General features: G+C 43.9%; 1 protein-coding gene across 3 annotated transcripts; it reads left to right on the top strand.

Moving 5' to 3' along the window:
* The first annotated feature begins 5,210 nt into the window (after positions 1–5,210).
* LOC115325115 (putative nuclease HARBI1) lies at positions 5,211–23,984 on the top strand. Of its 3 annotated transcripts, XM_040222849.3 has the most exons (5): positions 5,215–5,762; positions 17,768–17,820; positions 18,034–18,187; positions 20,484–20,723; positions 21,661–21,972. In XM_040222849.3, the coding sequence occupies exons 1-4, from the start codon at positions 5,377–5,379 to the stop codon at positions 20,719–20,721; spliced, it is 831 nt and encodes a 276-aa protein (XP_040078783.1). In that variant the 5' UTR covers positions 5,215–5,376; the 3' UTR covers positions 20,722–20,723; positions 21,661–21,972. The 3 variants fall into 3 exon arrangements, with proteins under 3 accessions (XP_040078780.1, XP_040078774.1, XP_040078783.1); XM_040222846.3 differs by having other exon boundaries at positions 5,211–5,762; positions 17,768–18,187; positions 21,664–21,786; XM_040222840.3 differs by having other exon boundaries at positions 5,214–5,762; positions 17,768–18,187; positions 21,661–23,984.
* The last annotated feature ends 1,315 nt before the right edge of the window (positions 23,985–25,299 follow it).

The raw sequence follows: 25,299 nt of genomic DNA, 5'->3' as shown, positions 1-25,299 counted from the left end.
CCACCACACCCCGTACTTCAGCTACGGCTACGGACACAGCGTCGGACATGGCTATGGTCTGGGCTACGGACTCGGCTATGGTCACGGCCTTATCGGTCATAGATACGGAGGATTCTACTAGACATGTAAGCATCCGCATAAAACATCCTATACTCTTTTGTGACATAATTACCAGAACTACCGGAATTAGCCACGAATACGATACAACTTAAAAGCAATATTTAATATATTGAATAAAAATAGTAATTGAGAATTCAAGGAACGCAGGGTGTGGCAGAATATTCTCACGTTTCTTGCTCACTCATTGGTTCTTCGGCGTTGTTATTGGCTCATGCCGCAATCTCGTTTGCTGTGGAGTGATAATAAGATTGTCACGACCCTCCCGACCCTGCGTCTTTTAAACGGAGTGGCTTTAATCAGAATCTATTAAATAATAGCCTTGACAAACTGTGTCGTTTTTGTTTTGTTTTATTTCAGGAGGAGGAATCGTCTTGGGGCGTCCGCAGTACTCCATACCATAAAAACTATCAATTGTTGAAGAAAAAACTTCTGAAACACGTTCAATAAACATGAATTTCCACATCACAGCCTTGTCTGTTTTCCTCGAATAATATTTTGTCGGCCTTGTTTTCAACCAGGCTTATATTACTAGCTTGGGTTCGCTTTTTAAAGTGACTATATATTCATATGTAAGGGTAGGACATTATTTGTGTAAGTTTAAGACTGCCACCACGCGGCCAAGGTGAACGTCTTAGAAGGGTCTATTTTATGCGCTTTGACTTTACACACTCACCTTAAAATATCGCGGTTGGCCTACCACACAGTGTTTTCTGGAAGTTAAGAGCTTTCGGATACACTCTAAAAAAAAATCCTGTGCGTCTACTTTCCCGCACAGCACTGGGAGAGCCAGTCACTGCAACTTTCGGAGGCAGCTCAACGAATGACGATGCCGGAGCATAAGTTAAGACCGAAAAACGCAGTCTTTGTTGTGACATTAAGCAATGCAAAACGTCACGCTTGCATCGCTTAATGTCACAACTCAAACTACGTTTTTTTGGTCTAAACCTATGATTCGGCTGCGCCATTCGCTGAGCTGCCTCCGTAAGTTGCGGTGATTGGTTCTCGGAGTGTTGTGAAGGAAAGCAGACGCACGTGAGTTTTTTTTTTTTTTTTCTTTTTATTGTGTACGGGATTTGCGTTGAGTCCAGAACTCTAGAATATGTGAATTGAAAATGGAGAAACAGCCATGTATCTGTAATAAAGTTTCCTTAACTTAGAGTCTGGTAATTTTTTCGACTGTCTTGTTATATACGTTTCTTGTATGCTTAACACATTTTTAGTAAAGAGATCGCTGAAGACACAGTAAGCCGGTTTATCCAGGTGGGATATACGGCCAGGGGCACAACATATAATGTACAAATAGTCACGCTAAGCTAAATATTTATTTAGCCTTTGTTAATTTGCTTTTTAATTAGTGAAAATAGACATGAGGTTCCTACGGGAAACGTGCTCTGCGACGTTCAGAATTATGTAATCAGTATTTTTTAGAAAGAATGATCACATTGGAAGCGGAATAGTGCGCTCAAGATATTACTAGTGCAACAGACAGAAAGCGGACGGTGAGGCAATGCGGATGATAAGATTCCAAAAAACCGCGCGGTCACGTTATCGCATTCCCATTTTTGCACCTGCTGCATGAGTGGCAACTTCAGTGCTCCACCGAGCTTCCTACGTCTTTATTATTTTAACGACGCTCACCAAGTTTCTTTTTGTAACAATCTATGTGTATTTTCCCGAACTCAGAGTATTTTAGATTTTTTAGTTAATTAGCCGACTTATCGTAACCCTAAGCCCCCTATATTATTTAAGCTTGGCCGCATAAGTCACCTGCACAAACTGTATACGCATAGCTCTCACGACTTTTTCTACACGAATCTGTAAAGCCTAAAATATTACACCACGTATCGGCTGATCCTCTGAAACTCTTCTTAACAGAAGGATGACCGACATAACGTTCTTGCATAGTGTCGTCAAAATAGTTTTTTTTTTTTTTTTTCATCGCTAATAGACTGTGCGTGTCTCGAGGGCCTAGTCGTTTTGGCTTTGGCTGGCTTTCTTACCCACATAATTATGTTTACACCCTACCTCACCCTTCATCTGTTCTGCAACTCATTTACTATAATTTAAGGTATACTCACTCGTTTTTCACTAGTTTTTCTTTGTTAATATAGCATATATCGGCATCGTATCGACGTTTGTATATCACGCTGTCGTGTTAAGTTTCCTTATTTGGCTTATTAGGTTTTATTGCTAGTTTTCTTTTTTCTTCCCGTTTTTTTTCCCACGACTCCCAGCACCACTCAGACGAGTAACAAAAGCCCCCTTAATTATACCTACTACCTTACGAAGAAACACACGACAAAAAAAATGAAAGCCATTTACGACTCCCTGTAATACCGAATTGGAGCACATCTCTTGAGGAGGAGGAGGAGGGAAGGGTACTGAGGGGAGGGTATACCCTTCCTCCCTCCTCCTCCCTCGTGATCCTGCCTGCTACTCCTGAACGAAAGGGCTTCGGTTCGAATCCGGCCGAGGGACAAGAGATAAAAGTCTGTTAAAATCATTTTTCGGAGTTATGAGACAGAGAGAGAGAGAGAAAACCTTTATTTTCGCTCCGAGTCCGGAGCTCCTCGGAGTAATGAAAATTCGATTCGTCCTCCCTGCTCATCCTTCTTGCAAATACTTTACGAGGGGGAATACAGGACACTCCCCGCAAATACAATGGACTCGGGGACGACAGGTTTTGAGCGCTTTGAATGGGTGGATGTGTCATGGCGTTGCGGTTTTCCCCTTTAGGATCGGATGGTGACTAGCGCCGTCTCTCGGTGCAGGATATTTTACCACCGGCCGAACTTCTTACGGTGTGTGCACGCTCTTCGGTCGCGGCGGCGTAGGTCGTCTGTTGAATTTAAAAACCAACGGACACTTCATTGGTGACTAATTTTAAGGGCGCGTATACGTAGGATGAGCTCTATGTCTACGTTGTGTTACATAAACCGCACGCCCATCAGCGAGTATCGAAATTTGTACGGGCGGCTTTGAAAGATGTTCCAATAAGTGTGGTTAGTCGTAATCGCACTTCAAAGCAGTACGGAGCAAGTAATATTAAGGAACCATGTCGACACAAGAAGCACGTTTAGCAGGCACATCAATGTATTGTCATGTACTTCACAGCAAAGTATTTGCTACTATGATTATCGCTAAGATGCCCGAGAAGGCACTTTCAGTAAACGACCCTATTTTCGCGATCTGGGTATGTCGAGAATTTTTCGAAGTGATGGTTTCGGGAACGTCTGGCTGGCGCAAACTTCTGATATCAGGAGTGGGGTTCTGTGTATTAGATACGAGACGGTTCAATCGTGTGATCCCTTTCTCGCTATTTTCAAAATGCGAGTAGGTAGGTGGTGTTTTGCAGCAGCCCAATGCAACAGAAAGAAAAATATTCAGAAAGTTGGGAATAATTTTTTATTATTACGCGGATAGTCAACATTTTTCCTAATAGACCATGCTGGCCTTGAACAAAGTTGGTTTGGATTATTTTAGCATTTCTACAATGTTAATTGAAGGTGCGAAATCAGATTTTATTCATATATGTCATTCGCCAATTCTTTTTTGTTGAACAATATTTATTGCACATTGAACAAATACGTACAGCTTTGCATTCTAAAAACACATATCTCTGCTTACACAGACAATAACGCTTTGAGCAAATATATACAGCTCAGCATTCAACAGACACGGATATATATATTTTACACACAAATTTGGAATTAGGTCAGCATGAGAAACGCGACGCCGAAGTTGTTTACTTACGTGATTGGATCTGGAGAGAACCGAAAGAATGACAGGTTTTTGCCCTGCAAGGTCCGGTTCTTGCAGCGGAGAACGGAGCACAAGGTCCCTCTTGCCATTTTCACGGATTCTTTACAGCGGCGAACGCGTCATACTAGGTGCACTACAAAAGGAATCTGTAGCGTGTCATCCGTCGAGAAGGACGCTGGCATCAACATGCAGTGACAGGTCGTGCAATGGTGGCCGCTGATAGTCGTCTCGCCCGGCCTAGCCAAAACGCCTAGCCCGGCGCCCGCGTGTTCGCCCGCGTGTTCGCCCGCCCGGGTTTGGCATCGTCGGTGACGCATATCAGGTCACGTGTTCTGGCGGGAGGAGGAAATGTGAGAGGAGGGGAGAGAAAATAGAGAGAGGGACACTCCCAAATTATCCCGCACCACCAGGGGAGGAATCGGCGCGGCCATCGCTCCGTCTAATGCAAATGAGCGGAGTGTCCTGTATTCCCCCTAGTAAAGTATTTGCTTCTTGCTCCCCTCCTTTCTCCTCCTCCACTCACGGGGGTCACGTGATCTGGGGGGGAGGGGAGGGGGTCACGTGACCGAAAGTGTCGCGTGACCTAGGGAGGTCACGTGACATGGGGGGTCACGCTACCTGGGAAGTCACGTGATCTGGAGGCCACGTAACCCAGGGGTCACGTGACCTGGGGTACACGTGACAAGGGAGTCACGTGACCTGGGGGAGTCGCGTGACAGGGGGAGGTCATGTGACCTGGGGGTCAGATGACCAGGGCCCGTTTGCTCGAAGCTGGTTAACTCTAACCGCGGTTAAAAGTTAAGAAGAGTGGTTGTTTGGGCGAGTTGGTTTGGCATCTTATACAATCTTGTGCGCAACAAAGACGAGGACAAAAGGAGAGAAGAGGACACAACAAGGCGCCTTGTGCGCCTTGTTGTGTCCTCTTCTCTCCTTTTGTCCTCGTCTTTGTTGCGCACAAGATTGTATAAGTTAAAAGTTAACCGCGTTTCCCTACCTAGGTACATCCGAGTACCTAGCCGCGTTCGACAAAAACTCAACGCACAATTTCTCCGTGTTTTATTATTATGCGGTAGCTCCCGCCACCTTCCGGTCGAAGCAAACAATAGCCTTTTAAGAAACGTTTTTGCTAGTTTTGTCTTTATTAAGAAAAATAAAAACAACATCGTATCACAATGTTTCTTTTTATGCATGAAAATATATATGTACTTTAAAAAAATAATAAATATCTTGATGCATCTATTGTGCCGCCAAACACAGCATAAGTTTGCAGCGTTGATTTCGGGTCTGGCAACGGTGTTTATAGATTCGTTGTTTTTGGTTGTTTTGTTCTCCGTGTTTTGCGACGCACGTTTCCCGCGCTTTAGTTATCACCTGATTTTCACTGTTTGTCTTCTCCTGCCGTTTGCCCAACCGACCCTCCGACTCGCTCGCCGACTGACTACCGGACTGACTGACAACTGATTTGCGGACGGATTGGTGAAGATAAGGGACGCAATGTCGACTGTGACGCGACGCCGACATCGAAGAGAGCGCGTGTTCGCCCAGTACGCTGTTGTGATGATGGGACGGCAGCGTGTGTTCCGTGACCGCTTGAACCCTTTGGAGGAGTTCGATGAGGACGAACTGCAGGAGCGCTTTCGATTCGGTCGCGCGGGCATTGTGTTCCTCGCCGACACACTGCGCCCGGACTTGGAGCGGCCGACGCGTCGCAGCCGCGCCCTCTCTGCAGAGCAGCAGGTCATTGTCGCCTTACAGTTCTACGCCACGGGGAACTTCCTCATCACCGCAGGGGACTACATCCGTGTGCACGTCTCCACTGCTTCGCGGACTGTGAGGCGGGTGACTCAGGCCTTGGCACGTCGTGCCCGAGACTTCATAGGGTAAGTGGTCTGGAGCATCTCTGGTGCGTCCCGATATTAGGCGCATGTGCAGGCCAGTTTTCCGAGAAAAAAAGCCTGGGCCTAGATTGCTCGATGAGCAATCACCATTATTTCAGAAACCCTTTGTATAGAAATTTCGGTGCGTGAATTGTGTTCGCTGAAACCCCCGAATTCGTTAAAGGTGGTCTTCTCCGCACACCTATTCTGCAATTTATTTACGGCGCACCACCTGCGCAATGACCCTTTCGTTTTTGTTTCCTAAGCTGTAGGCTTGCTAGCCTGAATATCTGCCAGCGCATCGATCCCCACGTATACTGGTACCTCCCTAAAGGATCATTAAAAGTGTTGCTTCAGCACTCGATATTTGTTTTTTGGTAATGAGCGTGACATGCAGACCAGTGAACTGGGCAGTAAAATTACACGAACCAACTGGAGTGTACAAAATGACTCCCTTAGTACCTATTATTGGTGCAGGTGCAAATTCAACTAATCTACAAATAAAGTAGGAGTGCCGACATTTACAAACAGCCTGGTTTCTGCACTCCCAACTATGCACTTGTTGCTACTGAGCTAGTCTTGCGGCTACTGAGTACTGTCATTGTGCAGACGAGGCTTTTATTGCTCACTATTGATGACGATGAATGATAGCTGTGTTATTTTGAAGCATGTGATCCCCTATTGAAAATTCCATCAAGGTACGTAATTTGGGACACTGACTGCCAGTCAGCAGCCCTGGTGGAACGTGCCCTGATGGTCCATCAGACGACGTCTGACTGCCACTGATGGAATGTCCCAAATTACGTATGTGGTGGTCTTTGATGGAACGTACTGTGGTGGTCTTTGATGGAACGTATTGTGGTGGTCTTTGATGGAACGTATTGCGGTGGTCTTTGATGGAACATATTTGATGGAAGGTGTGATTGTGATCACTGCTGAGCTGATAGGATAGCCTAACCAAATTGCAGCGTTGCCAGAGAAACTATTACATACTTTCGACTGCCATAGGATCACTGCAAGTTAACTTCAAGGAGAACAGCCAATAAAATGACAAGTAAATGCAAAATCAAACCTGTTGTATCTTTATTAGGTCACAGAAAACGCCTGCCTTGAGCGATGCTCAATCTGAAAAGGTAAAACAAACAGCACAGTTAGAATAAATTAAGTTAAAGCAAGTGGTAACTGCAATGGTGGAACTGACAAATGGTGATTTGGAGCTCTTGTAGCAGGCAAAAACTGGTTTTGGGGCAGACAATGCAGAAGTTCAAAAATGCTATAACAACTTGGAACCTAATGCTGGAGCTGAGGGCTTCTCAGCAATGGTGACAGCTGCTCATATTGAATTCGAACAAGGGAATAAGTGTGTACCCGTCCTTATTTCTTGTTTTTTTCTTTCACTTTTGAAATTTGATTTTTTAGGCAACAGGGACATACCTTCACAAACGGGCCCACGTGCACCCAAAGCATGTTTCAGGGAAACGCCCTCGATGTCTGAACCTTTCGGGACGACCGTATACTTTAATTCACAAAACGTATGCGACTCAGCTGAAGCTAGAGAGCAAGCATGCATGCTACGACAGGCAGTCCCTTGCTTCCACGGATGAACACGAGCAGCAGACATATCTGAACTATGCTCACGGATGCTTTTTGTCTGCGCTCTTCATGAAACAATAATAATGAGCTGCGACATAGCGGTAATGCCAATAGCCCATCTGTAAAAAAATTTGCCTCTTTTATGGAGAAATTCTCTGGCACCTATGCTGCCGGAAAGGTCATTTGTAATTCTAATAACGGGAAAATCCTTTTAAACATATACACTATCCGTAAATAAAAGGACATTCCGCAAAACAGATTACGGAAAGTGCTCTACTATCCTTAACGCTATTCAAGAGCTGTCCATAAAACAACGGACTGGAATATGCATTCCGTAAAACCTATTACGGAAATCGCTCTAGTATCCGTAAAAGTGCTTAAACGTTGTCGGTAAAAGGGCAAACAGAGTAGGCTTTCCGTAACTTATATTACGGAAAGCACTCTTGAGTATCCGTAATCCTATGCGGAGCACAAGTTTGTCTGCTTCTTGCACAGGGGTTGCGGTAATGTCAGAAGGCCGAGCTCTTATTGGCTGATTGAACAAAAAAAATAGTGCGTAGACCTCATGGTGTCTAGCATTGTGGTCTACCCACTATATCCTTCCAATTAAAGCCAATGAGAGATCGTCACCCTTCTCACATCACCGTAATGTCTGTGCAAAAGCAGACGACTTACTCTCCGCATAGGGCGGTGTCCATAGAAAGGAAGGCTGTAAAATGAGCGAGAAGAATTAATGCCTTCATCTAGCAAGCTGAACTTATCAAAGGTTTTCTTTTTGAGACACAGATTCCCATGAAAACGTTTAAGGTGCAACTCCAGTCTGTGAAAAATAGAACTACATTATTTAAATTTGACAATGGGCACCAATGTATACAATCGCGAGCTGCCACAACCTGTTGTGGAAAGCAGGCAACACAGCTGAGCAATGCATCTGCAGCAAGTTTTCTCAATGTCAGTTGTTTTTTCTTCTGTCAGTTCTGGCATTCAGATCAATATGCAGAATTATAGAAGGTAGTGGGATTACAAAACATTATCTGTAGTCTGACTGACCACCCCAGTCATTGCATTTTTAAACAGCGATATAAAGCACCTTCTCGGCAACACCAAACGTTACTCTCACTCATCTGCGTCGGCACTCATGCTTGAAAATAAAGAGAATGCTGTTTTCACATTCTACAGAGACTGAGCTGTGCCTTTACATGTCACAATGGTGTTCACTGCTAAAATAGACCTTTGGTAAGAAAATGAGCTCAATGCTTGTAGGTACAGATTTCTCCAGTTCATTTAACAGCCAGTCCCTTAGTGATGCTGCCCTATACATAAAGTAATGTTCATTATGACGCTGATACAACCAGGTTTTCTATAAAAAAAAAGTTACAGAATTTTGAATTGGAAAAGGATCTCTTTAAACGAATACTGAGTACTCTTTCCTATGCTGCTTGCAGCAATCATGCAATGTCACCTGAATAATTAATGAGAAAATAAGAAAAGTACCTTCGAACACTTTATGTGGGTCCTCGAAGAGCCAAAGTAGAGCCCCCCGTGGTGTTTGGCCTTTGTTTTCAGATGCTGCATGCAGCATGATGTGCTAAAGAGAAAACAGAGAAAAAATAATTAAATATCTATATCAGATGCAAATTGAGCTTGTGCATAAAACACAGCCCCCTCAGTCCATTTAATTATTAGCCATGAATCTTATACAAAAGTGAAATGGACATTGCCTCTAATTGTTCATCCTGTGACCCGATATCTAAAACCAATGTTTGACTTGAGGGTCTTGTTCTCCCGTTCCTTAGTCAAAACCGATACACTTCAAGCCTAAATTCGTTCGAAACTTAGAAAAAAATGCAAGGCTGGAATTGCAATAGTGATTTGGTTTATAATGTGAAGCATTTCTTGAGAACTGATGAACCAACCGGAAAACTCGATTCAGTTTGAGTAATGCTTTATTTCTAAGGTTCATGAGATGTTGCAGAAGAGTCTATGTAAAACTGGCTAAGCTCATATCCCAGACTTTCATAAGTTTGGGCAGCCACTCAAAATCTCCCATTAGAACGAAGGGCTAGTTGCACTCTTTCTCGTTGTCGAATCAGGTGGTCAGCCTCGAGTGCTTAGAGTGTGTGAACATAGAAACTTGATTTTCTCTTTAGATATCCCTGAAGGTTTTCACAGAACTGAGCGGGTGAAAGAGTGCATGTGTACTAAAACTGCTATCAAAAACTGGGGACTAAGCAGTAGCTTAGTCCATAGTCCCCAATCTTACAATTTGGGAGCTTCATCCTACCCACGTTTGAGCACACCTGTGCACACGCTCTTGAGTTGAGCGAGTGGTAAAAATTTAGAGTATTTATATATGGCATGCAAGTCTGTTCGCAAGCTCCACACTTAGTGCACCTGATTACCCCCAAAATGTGATCTAGCCATTCCCTTTGCCCCAAGTGCCTACCACTCGAGGAGCTTGCTTGGCCACCTCGTCAGCGCATTCCGGCTGCGCATTTCTTTTGTTGCCCGTTGAAAGGCGGACCCTTCTTCATAATTTTCTCTGAGAGACTGTTCCGATGTGTGCGAACGATGCATTTTGGTGTACCTGCATGCCATATACTCCAATTTACAAGTTGGATTTGGAGCTGACAAAAGCATAGGGTCAGATGCACGATTTTAAAAAGCTTTCTCTCTGCGTGAGCGCTCGTACAAACCAAGCTGTCATCATGCGCCTCTGCCGTTGCCTGTGCTAGAGTCAAATCGGTCACACAAACCATAAAACAGACCAACCGACTAATGAAAAGTGACAAAAATGTTCGCCCACAAATGCCGTCGAATTTAAAGTGAAAATAGGTCAAGCCGAGACGAGCAACCCATAAAAAAAAGGTACCATGAAACTTTCATTACACCAGTTATTTTATATCTACAAGAAATAAATATGTGAAGCCAACCGCATAAAATTAATTTATAGAGACCATATCGGATCTGCACAGGTGAGGAAAAAGCCAATCTTGTGGAAGGCCTTCTTAATAACTGTGGCCTTTGATCTAGCGAAGCTGTACAAGTTAGGATAGAATAAATGTTAGACACAGATTTTTCTCCATACATTGTGGACAAATAGGCATCCGACTATGACTGTGGAGGGGAGGGGGACACAGGCAGCAGCTGCATCTTTCTTCTGCGTGCACCTCGACCAAGTCGTATTAATTTGGGTTGCGGGGACCGGTACCTGCATGTCTTGGCACAGAAGTCCGCCGAGCACAGCGATTTCTGTGCCAAGACATGAAGGCCACAAGACATTTTTCAAAGAATTGGGCAGCTAGCAGGACTAGTGGGCAGCGAAACCACTGCCACCCACTGTGAGAAAAACCCTGGTTAGATGTGATCAATATTGTTTAAACAGTTTTCAGAAGGGTGCTGTCAGTCACATCAAGTTTGCTTTTCTCTCAGACCATGCTAGATTTTAAAAACTGAACTATTTACTTGCCAGCAAAAAACATGTGCAGCCAACTCCACAAAATGACTTTTTCAAAGTGACCAATCGTCAAAAACTGCTCCACGTTGTACATTTCCAAATGTAGTTCCTGAAAAAAAAAAAAGACAAACACGAATGACAATCTATACAAATGAGAGTTGCTTAAATCGTAGCTGGCTATAACCATCCAAGGTAATCCTGCAGTACAATGGCCACAGGAGACTGCCAGAAATCAGCTGACTTGTGCTCCAAGAAATTCCTACAAACAAGACTTAAGAACCATGCAGTTCCCTTTACTTAAAGGTTACCTTATAATGTGTTAGAATATACAAGAAAACAGATTTCAAATCTTAGAGCAAGACCTTGTAGGCATCGACATAAACTAAGCGAAAAAATTATGCGATTAGAGGACCCTTACAATATTTGTCGCCTTGGGCAAGATACTTTATATAAAAAGACTACCTAATTAAGCTAGTTAAGAAAAACGTAGCCTATATTGGTTACTCCTAAGAGGTAATTCCATTATCTTACTTTACTTCTTTTATTAAACAAATAAACAAGGAAATCTAGGAACCGGCTATGCTCAGGTTTTTTGCACAAAGTGCCTGTATCAGTGTTATTACATCTTATACTGAAGCAGCAGTTGCTTTTCTAAATTTTCATCCAAAAGTTTTACATTACTGAAGGCAAGCACATCCATTTCCATCGCTGAACAAGCTTTCAACTGGCACACTTGGTGGAATGGCTTGCATGCACAAGGATTTGTTCCTGGTTAAAACCTCAACAATGTACAAAGCCATTGCCTCTGAGGTTACCTTTCTCCACCACTGCTCCTCACTGTAAGCACAACTTTTGGAGGGAGTTGAAAAAATATTCTCCTTGTTTATCTGTTGTCAGTGTTTTCTCTGCATTGCCAGCTGCGCTTTGTCATTGGCACTTGTCATCCATAATCCGAAGTGCATAATCTTTTTGGTCATTGTCTATCCATGACAATCTAGATATAAGGTATGCATCACATCATGCTCCTCAATGTAACTGTAATTAGAAAATTAACTCCAAAAGAACATTGCTACTTTTTTATTCAGTAAAAATAATGTGATACAGAACTTACTTCCCACAAACTTAGCGTGTGACAGTTAGTGTTACCAAGAAAACAATTGTTACATCAATATGTTGCTTGCAACGTGTCACTACTTAATACTACCTGCGATTCAAACGTGGCAAGTTCATCGGCTACAAAAAGCCAGCAGCAGGTGACCTAGTATGTTTGAATTTAGCTATAGTAACTAGATTCAAATGAATTTAGCATATTAGGTTTGAATCTAGCTATAGTGAATAGTAACACCAGTTGGGGTCAAAACAATGTTACATGCGACGGACACTACTACAAAACTTGTCGGAAGTGACACCAGCTGGATCAGCGTTGTCTCCCTCTCAGAGTCGTGCTCGATCTGTAATAACTCACTTTTTACTTACCATGAAAATATACCAGCGAAGTTGACTCCGTAACTCGACTTGTTCAAATAGTTAAATCATAAAACATTGCTCGACATTTCGTATCTTCTGAAAAACAAGACATACAGAAGACTGTCAGAATGCCAGTTAAAGCAAGTGAGAGTAGCTTAAACCGCAGTTGGCACTGGACATGCAAAGTAACCCTGCAGTCCAAGCATGGCTGCAGGAGCCTGCAAGAGATCAGCCAACTTGTGCCCTGAAAAACCTCTACAAAACAAGAATAAACCATGCAGTTCCATTTTGATGTTAACTCATAATCTGCTAAAATATGCATTAGAAAAAGGCTTGATACATGTTCAAACTGGGGCTTTACGGGCAACATGTTAGATGTGGCTGATATTGCTACAACAGTTGTCGAAAAAGTGACATCAGCTACATCAGCGTTGCCTCCCCCTCAGGGACATGCTCATTCTGTAAGAACTCAGACTGGAGACTTACCATAAAAAAAATACAAAAGCGAAGTTGACTCCGTAATTCAGCTGGTTCGAATGGTAAAATCGTCAAACATAGCTCGACGTCTTGAGGTGCACACTGTATTTTCTGAAAAACAAGACACAAGATTGTCAGACTGTCAATTTAATCAGGTTAGAGCAGCTTAAATAGCAGTTGGCACTGGACATGCTAAGTAATCATGCAGTGCAAGCATGGCTGCAGGTGGCTGGCAGACCGGCCGACTTGTGCTTTGAAAAACCTCTATAAAACAAAAAGAAAGAACCATGAGGCTTCACCTAGTTCAAAGCTTAAAAGTTACTATTTAAAGGGGGGTGCAACGATTTCCGGACTTCGGTCAAAAATTTGTGGAGGTTGCTCTCTGACACTTCTGAAGTAAAGAACAGGAAACCGATTTCGCCTGCGCGTCCTAGTTGTTGCGTAAAAAAAAAGACAGCTATTGGCATTTCGGGCACCCCTCAACTCACTCCCAGTCTTCAGGGTCACACCTGGTCGCACTCCTAGTGACGTCATTCGGAGTGCCGTGTAGGTTCCCGTGTGCTATCTCGGAGGACGCTTCCTTTCCCTCTCTCTGCTGACATTAGCGGGCGTTATGCTGCAGCTTGGAGCCGAGCGAGGGCACGTAATCTTCTAGCCGCAGTTCCTTCGGCTGCCACTTGCGGCTGCAGGTGGGGGAAAAAGCTTGGCTTTTGTTTTGCGATTATGCAGCAGAATCGCAACATTCTTAATGAAGCAGATGTTTTCTGTATCCTCCGGGACGTGATAAACAACATAAAAATGATGAGATGCAAATTCTCTTAATCATAAAATCGTTGCACCCCCCCTCTAATAATAATACATTTAAATATCAAACGAATAATTATTTTGTGCGAGAGCAAGGGGCAAAAAAGTTGCAAGGAGATAATTTGTAAAGTGGCAGGATGCCGGTTGCTGTAATTAAACAGACGCAGACTCCTAATAACACGGGATATGAATACCATATCATGTCGCCCACATCTGCCTTGACACTGTAGCACTCGCACTGCATGCATGCATCACCGGTTCACAGCAGCATACCGCAGCAAATCATGTATTGGCTCTGGGGGCTCAAACATTTTACAGATCAACCATCTGTGGTTACAATTACAGGATGCCTTCCCGTTTTAAATAAACGAGTTGAAATAAGTTTTATTTGCATACAGTTCCCAGACTTCTGTGTGGGCTTTTGTGAGTCGTTTCAGTTGCTTTTTTACGATGGTGTGTCCTGGAGCATTCTCAGATTGAAAATTCGTACAACTGCCGAACCGTCCTATCCGATGAAAGTATAAATAAAATATGACATCATTCGCTTCGATATTTGAAAGTTCTGAATACTCACAAAGCCCTTTGTTACGCTTCTCAAAAGATTGGCATCAGTCACATTAGAGTTGTCTTCCTCTTAGGTACATGCTAGATGTGTAGGAATTCAAATTTGCACTTACCATAAAAAAACATACAGGTTCAAGGGATTTCTGTGGAGACTTCATTTGAATCTCTTCAGCATCGCTAAAATCTTGAGCTGGGCCGTCGTTCGCTTCACTGCTCCCATTCTCTTCAAGCCCTTCTCCAGGTTGATTTGGAAGATTGGTCTAGGAGGATATATTGCATCATCTAACATTAATGCCATGCCTGCTTCAAGCATACTCAGCCTGGTGAAGGTGAAGCCATTTATTTTCTACTATCAAGTCAGACTATGGTAGTGTTGGAACATGTTAAACCTGAATGACTGCTGAACAAGCACACATTCTATAGACCGACACCCTGTTAATAAGCAAGTCCGCGTTTGCCCACACAGGTGTGAGCACTGTGCGTGCGCAAAAACCAAATTCGCGTAAAGTGAAGCGTCTGCGCTTCACTTTACGCGAATTTGTGCCGCCGACAGCGCCACCGCAGCTGCGTGACGTCAGTGCCGCGTTCTGGTCTATACAAGATAACCATGCTTCCCTGCCTTGAAAGTTACAGCCTAATGACAACCAGTGTTCCCACGTTATCAATTCATTATAAATATGCAGCAGCGTAATTCTTTGTAAAATTAGTACAGCTCAAATGTTTGTGCGAGTTGTGAAAAAGGGCGCTACAGCACGATAAATGATAGGGTAATCTAGATTATGTCATTCTATGACACATCCTGTGGACTTGACGCATTTCAAGATTTTCTCACATTTGCATAAACTCGAGAGTGGCCAAGGCTTCCGTTGAATAGGTAAATTCAACACGTAAAAAGCTCAAAACAAGACGCATACCGCCTTCAAGAATGGCATAGGCTCTTTAAACATTGGCCGATGCTCAGTGACAAGGAAGCAATTGTCGTTGAAGACGCCTCCTGAAAAAAATATGAGCTTGCATCTCAAGACAATTTGAAACTGCAGGAACGGTGGCTATGTTCCTTACAAACAGTCTGACTGAGGAGCCAAGATTAATGCACACAATTTTGCAGTCCGTGGAACAGTGGTATTACGTGCCCTCCTGAGTGGCACCGTGCAAGTATTGAGCGGAGGTATATTGCTTTAATATACACATAGACTATTATGAGCATAAAAATGAATATCAATACGATGATCTTAGACCATCTGGTTGGGGGGAATCAGCGTACAGTGACACAAGTGCATTCTGTGAAATGAGAAATTCATCGGCTGCATTATGACTGCTAACCAACCAGTGAACGTGAAGTATGCAGTGGTGATACACCAATGGTGAATCAGTTCATCGAACGACGTTTCCTCGACAGATCGTTTCATCGACAGCTCGAATTAACCTTCTTTTTTTTCTTCTTTCTTTCTTTTTTTTTCTTTTTTTTTTTTCGAGGGGGGGGGGGGGGGTAAGCTGCATGAGACTATCGCCGCGAAGCGACCTGTACGGGTCGGTTAGGTGGGTTAACATTTTTGTAACGAGCAGCCGCAGGCTGTCGCCGCGAAGTGGTGTGAACGCAGGCGGGGGTGTGGGTTTACGCGCACTTCAGTGATACACGAGTGGCGAAACGTCACTGCAGCATGAAATTCGCGTAACGAGTGTCGATGAAACGTTCGTGTCGACGAAACGTGTCCTTAACAAGTTGTTCACGAAACGTACTGCCGCGAAACGAATTTCGACGAAACGATATGGACCCCTCGGCGAACTGAGAAGGCTACAGGAAGCGCGAACAACGATGCGAAACAAAGCGCACTCACGCACTCAGACGATGGGTTGTCACGTGCTTTACTGCAACTCTTGCGAGCCAGCACGCGCGAATAGCCTCCCAATCGCTACAAAACACGAACCGCGCGTCCCATTGGTCCCAGCGAGCTCACGACATGACACAAAGTTCAAACGAGCACCCGACTTGAGCTTTCAACTCTGAGAAGAACGTCAAACACGAACTGAGATAGCAGCGACAGTCATTGAACCCGAAAGTTTCAAGCGACGCAAATCCGTGGTTTCGTTTCTTTCGAGGAAAGAAGTGTCAAAAATACGAACGTATATATGACAGTCCCCAATCAATGTTAATAAAAAGAGCAGAACAAACTCACCGTTTTGATAACAACAAGGAAAGCTCGCACATAAACCACCAAGCACCTCTACCCCTCGACAAAACAAGCGCGGCAGTAACGGCCGTAACGGCAGCAAAACGACCGAGCGGAGATGGATAGATGAAGAGATAGCGGCAGTGTGATTATACTAGACAAAAGTCTTACCTCGTGCTTTTCAGTTGAGCGGTAACTAGCGCTACCTCGTTTCGGAACGTTTATCATTAGTTGATTGACAGTGCAATAAATGATTCTTTAAAATGTGAGAACCGTTGTCTATTAGTCTAAACCAAATAAAACAACTTTCAGCTTGTCGGAAACAATTTTAGTTGTTTAAAGAATCGTAACTTTAGATTTACGGACAAGTCAATCGTATTTCAGATTACGGATGCTTCTCCGTAGCTTTTAATGAGAAGCTCTACGTTTTTTTACGGAACGTTTTTACCGTGCACACCTGATAGAAAGATATAAACTTTCTTGCCTAAACCTCTCGGACCGAGTCAAGAGCATTTCAGTATTGCAGCGAGAGGTTCCGACAATGAGTGCATCGCTCTAAAAAGTGCTTCGGCTGCATATGCAGTTAAACCAAGCAATCGTACATCAATCGCCGTACTTCAGTTCTACTCACCTGCCAAGCACAGTAGTTTCGCGTCGTAAAATCCTCCTTTCGTTGGAGCGTCTCCGGCCCAGTAGTACAGTACACCTTGTCGTCTTCAACTACACCGCTAAAGTGCCTTACATTGTCGGAACTCACAACAGGCTGGGTCTTGTCGAGTAGAAATTCTACTAAAACGTAAGACATTGCAGAGCCCGGGCAGGATCGACAGGTTGGAGCAAGCGGGCAAACAAAACGAGTCGAGAGCGATCGTTCATGGAAGCTCGGCGAAGCCCCCATGGGCGAAGCGAAGTGCGAAGAGTCGTGTGCGACCATTGTGTTCGACGCTTCGGCGGCTTCGGCGGGCTTCTGATCAAGGTTGTCGGTCGGTTGCGTGTCACATCTCTAACGTCAGCGGTTTTATGGGCTCACGTCCCGAAATCGTTTTCTCGTGCATAGATTACTTTTCGTATTCATAGATTTGACGAAATAGTGGTATCCGAACGAACTTTACGTCCTTTGACCGTACTTCTGTCTGCACGTCAAAGCTTTCTGACGTACAGTCAGAGACAATCGATGTACAGTCAGAATCACCACCAGGACATCCTGATGGCATTTCGCGGCGGCCGACTGCCACCAGGAAACCATCAGAAAGCCGACAAGCGGGGTCTGACTGGAGTTTGACTGTCGGTCAGAGTAACTTGTTGTCCAATCAGACATGCTTGACGTACAGTCAGGCGCAGTCAGCGGTCCACTAGAAAACATTGACTGCCAAACAGCGTTACATTGATGGATTTTTCCTTCGGGTCATAACAACAAAACTGTCACTGTTAATGTCATAGTGCTACAGACTCACTCAAATCCATCTACAATGCAGGTGGCCAGGTGAAGCTGAGGGTCATGCCTTACAACAGGCCTTCTTTGAGATCGGTGGGTTTCCTTCGGTCGTGGGTGCTGTTGATGGCACTCACATTCGGATACAGGCACCACAAGTGCATGAGGAGGTGTACGTTAACCGCCATCTGTACCATTCAATAAATGTACAGTTAGTGGTTGACGTCTTTTACCGTATCCGCAATGTGGTTGCAAAATGGCCTGGAAGCACCCACGACTCTAGGATATTCACCGAGGGCTCGTTGTCAGGCAAGCTGGCCGATGGCGTTTACGAGGGCCTACTGCTTGGAGACAGCGGCTACACCTGCAAGCCATGGCTGATGACGCCCTTCCTGTCTCCGTCATCAGCAGCGGAGGTCGCCTACAATGCGTCACATAGCACAACGAGGAGCATCGTGGAACGGTAAAGCCAGGCTATGCGTCCTGGTTCGACGGTTCAGTGTTTCGGTACCTTGAGGCACCTAACCTTTTTTATGTGGTTGTGCCTGAGCTTTACATTTGTTGCCATTTTTATGTTCTTGCATAGTAGGCTACGGCTGCTCAGAAGCAAGGAGAGGAAGGCGTATCTCTACTATACCTTATTTATACTACGGGCTATAACCTACTGCCATAGCCTGAAATGTTTATTCTAAGGTTAGCCAGCATTGTGGGAATGAAGAACATCAATTCACAAAATTCAACCATTAGCCAGTTAACTCTATATGTCACAATAATTGTTATATTTCATTTGCTCTTTTCTGTATAAACTCCAGAATAGAAGTTAGAACTTCTCTGAAACATATCCTTCCTGTATGACTGGGTTTATTAACCTACAGGTTTTTACTAGCTGTTTACACATTTCAAACAATAGCAGTTAATTTTTTTTGTTACTCTATATTGCCTAAATGTAAAGCAATTCTTAGAAAAAAAAACAGCTTGCAATGTGAAAAAAAAACACTGGCTTAGGCAGGTTTTGTTTTTAGACAGTTTGTGTACAGACTTATTCAAGCATATCTTATTAAATACTGCTTATCTCAAACTGCAATTTTCCTTGCAAGTTTTTGCGAAGAACATTTTCATTATATCTGTGATGGGATTGCTGCGCCATTTGCGCCAAAGTGATTACCCTGCTACGTCCTGCTACATTTAACGAAAATGTGAGAAATTTGCACCAACGTAGCACCAAAACTTATTTTCATTTTAATAATACTGAAAATATAATAGCTCGGGCTTCGCTGCCCGGCCGGACCGTCACGATATGCTTACGCAAGTTTTCAGGTTTTCAAAACTTTTGATTATAGTCTCGTATACGATACCATTCCATCACATTTCGTATGAATGACAGGCAATATCTGGAAGTTTCGCAATAATTTTTATGTTAGTCGTCTGTTCATTCTGGAGGGTTAGCTATAGTCCGTTGCAACCTAAGAACGAAGGGCGAGGGTAAGACAGGCCGGGGAGGAGGAAGCAGACGGAACGCTAGAGAAGAGAGGGGGAAACCTCCTTCTCTCTTTAGCGTTCCGCCTGCTTCCTCCTCCCCAACCCGTCTTACCCTCGCCCTTCGTTCTTAGGTTGCAACGGACTATAGTGTCGTTGAATGCGCTTTTCACCACGCACCGGTGTACTGCAAAGAAGCAAACACCACGGAGTAGGCATCGCAACTTTGTATGTCTTGCGTCTCTGCAGCGGACCCTGTGTTAAGGAGAAAGCTCTCCTCCAAAGTGAGACTCAACACAATTCCTGAACACAACTTCGGCTCGTAAATATGATGGATTACAAGATCCCGGCGGCACCTTTTCCAATTTCGAGATTTAGTAAGGGTACTTTGGTATTGCAAGAGCATTTATATATGCTCTTATGCATGTTTATTTATTTATGCCAACTCATTTGTTTAGCTATCAATTTTCTGTAGGTGCGAGTAGATTAGAACTAAATTGACAGGAGCAGTGGATGAAATCTCAGGAAGAGCCTGAATGAGTTCGGCGGGTTTGTTTTTAAGTTTCGTTCACATGCCGTTTTTGCTCTGAAGTTCTACAGATAAAATGTAATTTATGTTGATAATCAAATGATAATTGCTTTGTTTTTTTATCTCATTTATAAATTGCAGTTTTATTACAACCTCTAGAACTTGAAGGAAACATCAGTTTATGTGACCAATGTTATTGTACTAATTTAGTGGCATTCAGTACCTAAAATAACCATTTAAAGGAGTTTGTGCTGTCCTTCATCACTCACCTTTTTGTTACCCTGTCATGGTGCTTCTCCACGCAACTGAACGCTATAGTTTTGTGTTTGAGGAACTCCTGCTGCGCAGTTGATGCTAACAAAGGTTTGAACGTATGTGAGAAGGCAACGTAGACTTTGCCCTTTAGTTGGACAGGCCGAAAAATTAATCTTGACGTGATGTTTGCATTGGTATCAATAAAAATGAATGTGCGCTTATGCTACAAAAGTTCTTTTTGTTGCACCATAATTGACTTTTGACTGCTCCAAGGGCTGCTCCAAAATGACTCAGACCAATCACATCACTGAAATCTTTAACAAAATCTGCATTTCATTACTATGTTAAAATATTCCAACAAAAATATTAACTATTAGGCATAATACCATGTTTTCGATGGGCTGGAGCGATGATAGACATCGCATGCCGATCTCATTAGATGTTCTTATAAACCACTTCAAAAGGATAACAGATCTTGCTCTATTTATACACTGTGCAGGACAATAGGCCAGCTCAAGCGGAGATTTCATTGCCTCCATGCTGAGTTGAGGATGCAGCCAGAGAGATGCTGCGACATCACTGTTGCCTGCTGTGTCCTGCACAACCTGGCCAAGACATACCCCTGCAGCATGCCAAGGACTGTCCTCCCCGAAGAGGTTCCCGTCGAGCCCGTGGCAGCGGGCCGTGATGAAAGCAACGAGGCTCGGGATGCCATCGTCAGCCAGTTCTTCGGTTGAGCGTAAGTATACCAATATATTGCACATGCTGCTTTGCATGGTCTTCAGTACCAGTGCATTCTGCTTGTTTTTAATTGATCAAACATTGGAATACCAAATGTTGTTTCTGCGTTAGGTTGGAAGAGAGTGGAATTTTCGCCCACGCCGTCCCCACATATTACGCTTGACTACTGCTGCCGATTACCCCGGCGCAGCGGGAACACGAATACCATAGGCTATGGTTCAGGGAGATACGAAGATAAATTAGGCAAATGATAAAATTAGCCAGACGATCTTCCGATGAGTACATGCAAGGCAGGCTTTTAGTCTTAGCGGCAACTGAGGCGCATACGAGGCTGACGGCGGAACGGACAGAGCACACGGAGATGGATCAGCAGTCAAGATTTCTTGAGCGTCGCAACTATTCGTGCTGTGACAAGGAACTAGAGCAAAAACCCTGCAAGCAGGCGGAGCCGCCGTTAGTTCTCGATAAGCAGATGAAAAACTTGTCTTCGCATGACACGTTTCGGCGCACCGATATGTTTGACGGAGCAAATATACCACATGGTTTCAAACAGGCTCGTGATTGGACCCGGCGGCGTGTATCATTGGGCTTTAGTCCATCGTAGGACGAGACAGAGTAGAGCAGATCTGAATCTAGAAATATACAGTTGCAAGTAAAATGGATTTTATTTATCAGCAGCTGTGTTGGCTTTGTCATATATATATACATTCAAAATGAAAATTAAAAACAGCGTAATATGTCAATGTTTACTCTTCTCCTAATTGTTTTTTTAGCAATTTGATTTCCAATTCTGCACGCTATGTTTCCAGTTGAATTAAATTTTTTTGGTCCTCTAGTAATTTTTTTGACTGCTGGTAGAACTCCTCGGCAGCAGTTGCTGCTGCAATTGTTGCCGTGGCAGCTTGCTTAACCATTTCTGTGCTCTCCTTCTCCAGCAGGAGATTAGCTCCCTCGAGCTGCTGCTGCCTTTCTGTCTCCTGCAAGAAGCGCTGTGAAGCCTCCCGGCACCAACGTCGGCTGTATGGCACATTTGTTGGAGCCCGCTGCACCGCCTCCAGCGGCCGACTCTCGTGCAGCACTGCCGCACTTGCTCCGCTCCCAGAGGGACCAGGCTGTGGATCTATTCCCCTGGAGCTGTCACTGCGACAAATTCATGTGTAAAAAGTGGTCAGGTTTTGTTCTTGTCAGCATGGGCAAAGAGAACACACTGTGCAAAGTTTGTAACCCTGATAAAGACACCGATGCTGCGCCAAAATTCATTCATACGGGTTGGTACAGAGGACAAAGTTTGTGAGCCAAGTTGGTTTATACACTGACGCACAGGCTTGAGGTCGGAGCGCAGTGTTGTTACTTCTTGCACAATTGCCCAGTACATGGTGTAGGAAAATGTGCATTTGGTTGTGAAGAGCACACAGCTGCATTCTAAAGGTTAGAATGCAGCTGTGTAGCTATGCGATTAACAGTTCATAAATTTAGTGGTCACATGTCCAGTCAAACCACAATGCACTGCACATTTATAGGACAACTTCAAACATTACAGCACATAGCTTCACTGGCATTGATTTTACTCACACAGGTTACCATCATGGGGGTAGTTAACTTCCCGACCAGAATGAAGTTAATGTTTGAGCCAATTTTCCTAAGTTGGTAAAACAAGCAACAGGATGGTTGTACTGTGTGTGATCTTTTCATTTGCATATTGAAAGCGTGCTAAGTTAGCATTAAAAAAAAGCCATTGCCACTTTGTTGCATTTAATTTCTATAAGATGGTAATAAACAGCTTTACCACCTGATTTCTCATTGCATGCCGTGTTATTGCATGAATTTGTAGCTTCGGTGAAACTGTTTCAGCCTTGTTGAAAATAATTAGAAATGTGGTAGCGCTGGTGCCTCGTCAGATCTTAGAGTGCACTCTGGAAGACGGTTTCGTGACTTATATTTCGAACCGCCTTTGAGCTTTTGCTGTTGAAATAGAACTGAAGCCAGATTCCCGGAACTTTCTTACGACAAAAAAGTTAGTAGCTTTATCTTATGACAAATTTACGAACTTTTAAGTAATCCCCAAGCACAAAGATCGTAAGTTTTGCGCAAGCTACGGATTTCGTCAGAACTTGCGCAAAACTTACAAACATTTTGCTTCGGGAATACTCAAAAGTTTGTAACTTTGTTGTAAGAAAGTTTCGGGCATCCGGCCTCTGGTCTTTATATAAAAGTACTCGGCAGTAATGCCATTCAAATGGCAACATGCCCATCTTCTTATCATCATTTGTCCTCGTCTTTTAGAACCTCGCCTGGAACGACAGTTCTGCATTACTGTGACCGGTTCGTTAAAACCATTTACTCTTCACACAATCGGGTCTAGAAACCAGTCACCTACTCTTCCGTGTCACCTATGGTGGCCTCCAACCCGCACAGGTTGGGCGAGTCCTCGCCGATCACTTCGAGGACGGCCTCGACGAGGGGCGTCAGGACGTGGGGGTTTGGCCCAGCACCTATGAATTGAGGCGTAGTAATTTCGTCTCGACTCTTACTTACTCGAGTTACGAGCAAAAACAGAGGAGGTGGGGTTCACTGTTCAACCAAGTATGTAAATGGAACTTTCATGGGAAAATTAAAATAAACAAATACTGCATGAGACATTCTTTTAAACATTCATTAACTGCTAGATAACACTGCTGAAACTGTGGACTGTGTAATCGTGCAATTTTTACTTTCTTACAGTTTGGCCTGTCGGCCTCTACCATTGTGCTCTCTTATAATCTGTTTTAATATTTTGTCCGAAGTTTTGGGTCTTCCACTAAACTGTTTTACAAGTTCCATACAGCCTGTGCAGAACTTGTACATAAACTGGAATAAATTGTTTTCTGATGCTGTAACACTGCTTTTGCTGCTGTTCAAGGAAGGTGAAAAGTCGACTCCCAGCAGAGGGCAAAGGTGAACGAATATACAAATGTCCACATTCACGTTTCTAGGTTTGGTTGCTCATGTATTATCACTAAAGCAATGCAATATCTTTTGAACTTAAGAACACAATGAACTTACCGGTGCGCTGTTCATGCTTCTTGAATAAGCTGTAGAGTTGTCTAGTCTTTTTTAGGAGGTTTCTCCAGCACTGTTGTAGCTGGTCTGGGGTGCGCAAACAGCCCATGGCTCTGTAAATTTCGTCCCATGCCTGCCTTTTTGTTTGGGTCGTGACCGTAGCACTGAACTTGCCCATAATTTGATGTTTCCTCTCCCCCACTGCCCGAATTAGTTCTAATTGTTCATCCAATGACCAATTCCTCTGCCGTTTCATGGTGATGCTTGCATTCGCCTGACTCATTTTAGATTTCAGATTGGTTGTGATCGTCTGCTACGTAATTATGTCTCTCTTTATAATCCTAATAAGACATCTAGTTATCTGAAACAAAATAAATTGAAGAAAGACAAGCGCAAGAGAAAATATGCACACTTCTTTTCCGATAGAAGCTTTGTTTATTTTCCAGTTGTACAAGTTCGCAGACGACAGTACCGAAGTTCGATCGAATGCCGTGCCGGCATCCGTGCCGGCAGCTTCTGTTGAGGTAATGGATCTTTGCTTCTGAGGGAAGTTTTTAGTTTGCATCTTGCCTTCGTTGAACCGTCGCTAAAGGGGGTCGTCGGTGTTGTGGATGCGCTGCAAATACAAAACACGACGAACTGTACTATAAACCAGACTCCGCGATTAGAGGCCGTTTTTCGGAGAGAGATTTGTTGCACTAACATGCGATTGGGGCTCGAGGTAGGTTTTAAAAGTGAAAAAAAGAAAAGAAAGCTGGACGTTGATTACAACGCAAGTTCTGCTGACATGAAATTTTGATAGCGGTACAATCTCATAACTTTCTCGTGAAACATCGCGGCACTTACCTAGGATATACGTTTTGAAGATCCCGCTGACTGTAGCATTCAATAAAACAAGTCCACTTCAGAGGGCGGTGCGTGATGTTATTCAAACTCGACGAAACCAGTCAGGCGTGGCCCTGCTCCCACAGCATGCTCGCCGTCAACTCCGACAGCAGACTTTGTGTTGAAATGTCCTTTTCGTGACACGAGGATGACGCATCTTCGTAAAAATAAATGTTCCCAAGCGTGACGAGCGGCCGTAGCAGCCATATTAGACATATTGTCTGATGCTAGGTACTATTTTACTCCGGCGTCCCTACTCTGCAGGTCACGTGACCTAAAATTCCCCCTCGTAGGGAAATCCGGTTAACCGCGGTTAGTTAACCAGCTTCGAGCAAACGGGCCCTGGGGGGGGGGGGGCTCACGCGACCTCACGGTTACGCCGACGGCGACGGCGACACCGCTCAAGCCGGAAACGGGCGCCTAAAAGCTGCGCTCTAAAAAGTTAACTAGAAAATCAGTTTTTTTATGCTCGAAGTGTAGTCTTTTGAGCCCGGCGTTTTATATATATTTTCGTATATATTAATCCTAGCTACCTTACTCCAGCCGACAATGTTTACGATTACTTGACGCTTCCAGGAACGCCGTTTCTGGTTTACTGTGCACAGTATCCACCAGACAAAACAACAATCAAATCTTACTTTTTCTAATAT

Source organism: Ixodes scapularis, unplaced genomic scaffold (genome assembly GCF_016920785.2).
Source record: "Ixodes scapularis isolate PalLabHiFi unplaced genomic scaffold, ASM1692078v2 PGA_scaffold1__304_contigs__length_218370807, whole genome shotgun sequence".
Classification (NCBI taxonomy): Eukaryota; Metazoa; Arthropoda; class Arachnida; order Ixodida; family Ixodidae; genus Ixodes; species Ixodes scapularis.
The sequence above is the reverse complement of the archived record's forward strand: the minus strand, read 5'-3'. Positions and strand labels throughout refer to the sequence as shown.

Coding starts and splice junctions, on each gene's coding strand:
- LOC115325115 (XM_040222840.3), top strand. CDS start 5,377: ATGTCGACTGTGACGCGACGCCGACATCGAAGAGAGCGCGTGTTCGCC. Junction 5,763..17,767: donor CGTGCCCGAGACTTCATAGG/GTAAGTGGTCTG, acceptor TCTACAATGCAG/GTGGCCAGGTGAAGCTGAGG. Junction 18,188..20,483: donor ACGAGGAGCATCGTGGAACG/GTAAAGCCAGGC, acceptor TACACTGTGCAG/GACAATAGGCCAGCTCAAGC.